This window comes from Athene cunicularia, unplaced genomic scaffold (genome assembly GCF_003259725.1).
Source record: "Athene cunicularia isolate RWA unplaced genomic scaffold, athCun1 SCF_97, whole genome shotgun sequence".
NCBI classification, from domain to species: domain Eukaryota; kingdom Metazoa; phylum Chordata; class Aves; order Strigiformes; family Strigidae; genus Athene; species Athene cunicularia.
In genome coordinates this window covers 15,737-21,715 of record NW_020799531.1, presented here as the reverse complement: position 1 = coordinate 21,715, position 5,979 = coordinate 15,737, and the positions used below count along the sequence as shown (strand labels likewise).

The 5,979-nt window shown below is 47.5% G+C and overlaps 2 protein-coding genes across 2 annotated transcripts in view; one reads left to right on the top strand and one right to left on the bottom strand.

The window, feature by feature from the left end:
* LOC113490998 (adhesion G protein-coupled receptor E3-like) overlaps positions 1-23 on the top strand; it is a gene marked incomplete at its 5' end in the record, with an annotated part of 3,624 nt that extends 3,601 nt beyond the window's left edge. Inside the window, one exon of the mRNA XM_026867615.1 lies at positions 20-23. Coding sequence (XP_026723416.1) covers positions 20-23 — 4 coding nt within the window. The remainder of the gene's footprint in view (positions 1-19) is intronic.
* A 523-nt stretch (positions 24-546) lies between these two features.
* LOC113490996 (CD209 antigen-like protein A) lies at positions 547-5,133 on the bottom strand. Its single transcript, XM_026867613.1, has 10 exons — positions 4,933-5,133; positions 4,479-4,529; positions 3,768-3,887; positions 3,600-3,650; positions 3,366-3,491; positions 2,806-2,868; positions 2,000-2,089; positions 1,597-1,766; positions 1,040-1,149; positions 547-723 (listed from the first exon to the last, which is right to left on the bottom strand). The coding sequence occupies exons 1-10, from the start codon at positions 5,006-5,008 to the stop codon at positions 588-590; spliced, it is 993 nt and encodes a 330-aa protein (XP_026723414.1). The 5' UTR covers positions 5,009-5,133; the 3' UTR covers positions 547-587.
* Between the last annotated feature and the right edge of the window lie 846 nt (positions 5,134-5,979).

Sequence of the window (5,979 nt, the reverse complement as noted above, 5' to 3'; positions counted from 1 at the left end):
GGGAAAAAAAATAAATTAGGTGATAACGTGCTGAAATAAGTGATGTACAAATGAGCAGAATTGGCGTTTTGGGCGTTTTTTTGGTTGTGAGGCCACAGTTGGGCAAAGTTGGGGGTTGGCATCCTGCGGGAGGGAAGGATAAATATGGAAAAAAAGTCTTTGGAAAACGGGAAGAAAACAGGATTTTACTGAAATTGTCTTTTCTGAGAGTGAAGGAGAAACCACAATGTGGCAGCAGAGCTGGGGGGAAAAAGGAGAAATTCAGTGACGCTGAGAAACAGGACTGGCTTTGCGCTGGTGAGTGGGGTTTTAACCATTTTACAGCAGTTATTTTAACTTAAAATACCTTTTTTTTTTCACGGTTTGTGGGTCAGGCTTGCAAGGTGAGGTGTCAGGGATTTTTCTTTTAGACTTTTTTTAAGGATTTTCACATTGTTTATAAACAAAAAAATGGGAGTGTGGAGCCTGCAGATCCCCCTGAAGCTACGTGAGTTCTCGAACGGGAAGTTTAAAATGTACTTTTTTTTTTTTTTTTTTTACAGGCACATTGATAATTGTCTGGAAATGGGGAAATATTAAGGCTGAAGTCAGCAATTCCAGGACTTTTCGCAAATCCAGTGGTTGAAGTGGGAGCATCTGTCGTCGTTCCAGATGCCGTCGGGCCCGATGCTGCCACAGTCTTTCTGGTCCCTGTCTTTGTTCTCCTTCCATGTGTTCCAGTAGCTGCAGAAAGGAGGATGAATAGGAGAAAAAGGAAAACAGAAAATAATAAAGAAATTTAAAAACGCCGCACAGCAGCGAAACTCTCTCAGGAAGAGGTAAAATTGGTTTTTCGAGGGAAGGAAACCACTAAAAATCTCCTTTTTTTTTTTTTTTTTACCACCAGAAAGAAAACACGATAATACCGGTTTTGCAATGTAAATCCTTTGACTTAAGTAAAACTAACAAAAACCAAAGTTTTGCTGGGTCAGCGTCACCTTTTCTCATTTATTTTCTGATTATTTTCTGGGTTTAGGGAATCCTCAGAGGGAATTTTTACCTTATACTTGTATGTTTGCCATTAATCCAGACCCAAGTGCCTTCCTCCAGCTGATCCGTCACTCCCAGCCAGTATGTGCCGCTGTTGTTAATACTTTCCTTCAGGAAATTCTAGAAAATTGGTTAAAACAGCCCCCCCCAAAAAAATCATTCCGGTGGACTACGGAACAACTCGAGGCTTAGGGCGATTAAGGTGAGGTTGTGGCCACGATATCCAAGCAGTGTTTTTTGGTAAATAGCGAACAATTTGAGTGCGTTAAAAGTGCATATACAGCACTCTGAAAAGGACGTTGACATTTTTGCTCAGTTTTTAGCACTTTTCCCTAAAAACGGGAAATTGTAGTTGACTGAATTTGACCGTTGGTGCTTCCCTCCACCTTCAAATAACTCAGAGCCTGATGGCCAATCTTGGTTGATTCGATCCAAAAAAAAGAAAAAAAAAAAAAGGGTTTAGAGTAAAGTGTTGGCCAGAGCAGGAATTCTCTAAGAAAATGGGTGTTTTGGGCACTGTGTAAGCCAAGAAAATGGTTATTTTTCACTCACAAGCGGCCAACTGACCTGCTCCATCTCTGAGTTGACGATGACCAGGTGAGCGCCTTGGTCGGCGCAGATCTCCTTCGCGTCCACCCAGCTCATTGTCTCCGTCGAGAAGAAGTAGCAGCTTTTCTCAAAGACCTTCCAGCCGGCCGAGCACTTCTTGGTGTCCAGGACGGATCTGCAGATCAGCGCTGGAAGGACCAGAAACCCCCTCACTAAACTCAGGCAAAATTTTTTTTTTTTTTTTTTCTCGTCTGAGGAAATCTCCACGGCTTCCCTGATGGGGTGACATCTCAAACCTGGCATAAATCACCCGAATTTTCCACCCTTAAGACCACTGGGTTCTTTCTGGGGGAAAACCAGGAGGTTTTTTTTCCTGCCCCACAACGATGGGAGACCATCAAAATGGAGACCGTGGCTTTACCTGTGATGTCCTGCAACTCCTCGTAGTATTTGTGCATCCCGCTCCGCATCCGCCTCTGTTCCCGTTGCGTCTCCGACAGCTCCTGCCGCACTGGGGAGCGCAGTGGGGTGAGCAACTGCTGCCAGCCCTGTGTCCCCCCACTTTTTCCCCGCTTCCCCATTTAGGTTTACCCAAACCTTGAGCTCTTTCCCCCAGGATTTATTACTTTTCCATACACAGAAATCTGAAATAGGGCTGTAAACCTCTTACGTTGCTGGCCACCAGCTTTGCTGCACGAATTTTTTTTCTCTTTGGGTGACATTTTGCTGCAGTATCACCCATAATATAATTTAATTAATCACTCATTTGGTGGTGATTAAGGATTTGGCCCATTATATTTTTCTGCAGAACTTTCCGTAGGATTTACGTCCTTCCCTTCCCATAACCCTTAACAGAGATAAGGGGGTGGATTTTCCTCCCAGTAAGATCCTAATCAGGAATAAACCCTGTGATATCCCAAGAGCCGATTTGCTCCTATTTGCACCATTTTGGGGCTAATTCCTTCAGAACCGGGGCATGAGCTCAGTCAGTGTCTGATCTACACTGTTACCCCAGTGTAACTCTCGGTGGAAATCAGAAACACATCAGTTGAAGTCAGCGTTGCTTCACGAAGATATGGAGGAGAACCAGGAGCCACCCAGACAATTCGATTTTGTCCATAATTTACACCACAAGGCAAAACGGGTGCCAAAAAAAGAGTCAAACATCAAAAAAAAATCTCGCGACCGCCGTGAAATTCCAACACGGGGCTGAGTCCGAGGACCTACCCTTGGCTTGATTCTCTGAGTAGTTTGACCTCAAGAGCTTTAACTCCGCCATGATTTCCATCTCTGCAACAAAAATGAAAAAAAAAAAAAACAAACCAAAACCCCACGGCTGGATCATACCAAGAGATTTCAGGCAGCATCTAAATTTGGCCATTTCATGTGTTTTTTGGGCTGAGTGGAGAATTCTAGAGCAGATTCTAAATTTGGCCAATTTATGGCTCTTTTTATGGGGGGAGGGAAGGGAGGCTGACTTGGGAATTCCAGAGTGGATTTACTCTGGATTTACACCCTGTAGCAAATGGGGAGCGCTGCTGGTGCAGGCTGCATCCCTGGGGGAAAATTTGGTGATAAAACCCTAAACTTCACATACTGAAGTGGACTTAAAACCAAATTGTGATGACAGAGAGGCTTTAGCCGCCGCTTCCACATGGACGGACGCTTATAGCATCACATGGCACAAACCATGTGTTATTTCTAACACTGAAAATGCTTTTTTTGGGGGTGTTTTAACCAAACCAGCTACTTCCCAGCCCAGCGAGGACCCTTCCGGGGACACTCACGTTTCACCGCGGCCAACGCAAAGAGCAACACCCACGCGACGAAGCTCAGCGCTACCAGGATGTAGAGGACGGCCACCGACATCACCCTGCGGCTCTGTCCCCTGTCACCTCTAGGCTCCGGGTCACCTGCAGAGAATCACGGGGGAGAAATTGGGGAGGAATCCCGGTTTTATGGGTCCAGATCCGGCCAAGACCTCTGCTGTGGGATAGCGGCATCGGTTGAGAGCAACTCACCCTTTTGGTGAGGACTTGGAGATGTTGGATTCCCCGCCAGGATGTAAACCCCTGTTGGGAGGAAAGAAATAGACACTAAGGGATGGTTTGGGGGCATTTTAGGGCTAAATTCTGCCCCATGGAGTCCTCAACCACACAGGCGACGGAGGGAGAGGAGGTGGGCGCTACCTGTGCCTCCTTTGCTCCTCTGGCTCTGCAGATCTCCAAGGGTCGCTGTCGGCTTGTGGCCACGATCCGACTCCGACAGGGACACGTCATCATAATCATCCTCGAAGCTGTCTGGAGATGCTAAACAAGAGGAAAAATGGGTAAAAAAAAAATCAGGGTTTTACACTAACCGGGAATCCCGGCCGTTAACAATCGGCTCAGTCCTTCAGACAGCGTGAAAAATGCGATTTCCCTCCCCCTTTGGTAAATCTGCGGCATCTTCGACAAGGTTTTTTTTACACCCTTTTCCCAATATATATTGATTTTCTCATTTTTATGGAGTTTTACAACCTCACTCTGCTCTTTCAGAGCCGGGTTGTCCCCTCGGCTGCAAATCTGAGCAATTCTGCTGAAGTTTGAAGCTCTCTGCAGTGCAAGGGGATGAATTTGATCCTGTGAAGGGGCCAACGACGGCTCCGAGTGTGAGGATGAAGAGATAAACTCCCTCTCCATCCCCCCAGTGTGGACTTCCAGGATATTTTTGGAGCTATTTGAACTTGTTTGACAGAAAGAACCAAATTCAGAGAGAAACGCTGCGTATAGCGAGACACGTTTGACCAACCGAACTGAAAATAAAGCCCAGTTTGGCCTTGGGGAGGCACCTTGGGGAGTTCCGCTTTCCATCCGCGCTGCAAAAAAAAAGCCTGAAAAGGTGAAAAAATGATGACTTACCCGGTCTGAAGTCACCCATAGGTGTCATTTTCCCAGCAACGGAGTAAATTCCTCCCCCCCAAAAAAAAAAAAAAAAAAAAAAAAAAAAAAAAAAGGAAATTAAAAGAACATTGAAGATGAGAGGAGGATCCTCAAAACCACCACTAGCACTTCCTCCAACCCTGTTGGTGCTGGTGAGGGAGCTGCCGATGTTTTTATAAGGCCCAGGTGGAGTTTGTAGATGAAATTGGGGCCGAAATTGGAGATTTAGGGGCTCTGAAGCACAGAGCGGGACCCATACGTCTTCGAGCACCCCAAAGATGCTTTTCCCTGCTCCATACAACAGCGATGCCCCACCGGCATATTCAGTCACCGCCACGCTTCACCGAGACACCCACCAGCCCCAACAACACACGGCAAGGACACGCTAAGGACACGCCAAGGACACGGAAAGGGTGGATCGCCCCAATTTTACCTGCTTGTCTCACCAGCCGCTTGCTGGGGGCTGGTGGGGGACCCAACCAGTTGCCATAGGTCTCCTGCTGGGCCATGCTTTGCCGGGGAGAGGAGCCGCGCAGGCGCCCGGCGGGGAGCTAAACCCCTCGGCACGCACCCCGGCACACCCCTCGCCGCCTCCGGCACCCCATTTTGGCCAGCAGTTTGGCCCCGAGGTTTCGGTTCCTTCTCCACGCCGGGGTGGTGGTGACATGCAAATGGGCGGCGAAATGAGGGTGAGGCTGAGCTCTTCCCCGTAAAAAAAAAAATTAAAAAAAGAATTTAAAAATCCACCTTTTTGGTGGATCGTGGGATTCGGTGAATTTGAGGATGATGGGTTTGGGTTTGGGGGAGAAACGGTGACGCTGCAAGAGCTCTGCCGTCGGTGGGAATTTGAAGGCGGCTCCCACATGGATTTGGTGGAGGTTTTTTTAGGAATTATAGATAAAACCAACACAGTGGCACCTACAGGTGTTAAACACCGCGCTGGCAAAATCCCAAATCTTCCAGGGGAGCTGCCGCCCGCGCCGGGGTGGGGGGTGAATCCGACAGCACGGCCCTTTTTTTCGGCAAAACAAGCGTCGTGCTTCAGCAGCCACGAGCTGAGGATTTGCATACACACCCTGAAAACACTCTCGCGCCTCGTCTTCACCGGCCTTTCTTCCCTTTTTTTGTAGTTTTTTTACCTAAACCCTGGGAAAAAAAAAGGTGCGCGCCAACCCTCCTCAGCACCGCATCGCCTCAAATTGCGGGAGTTTTGGATCAAATCACAACCAAAGAACTTTATTTTTTTTTAAATATTTTTTCCCCCCCTTGATTAACCAGCAAGCCCTACGTCTGGTCAGCCAAACCAGCTCACAAAATGTTAAAAAACACCCCAAAAATCTCTAAGAACCCCTCCCCACAATGAGTGACCCCCTCGAACCCCTCCGCCACGGCGCTGTGCCCACCTCAGTCAGCTCACTTTGCTTTCGGGATGTAGAGTACCCATTTTTTGACACCTTTTTTTTTTTTTTTTTTTCCCCCC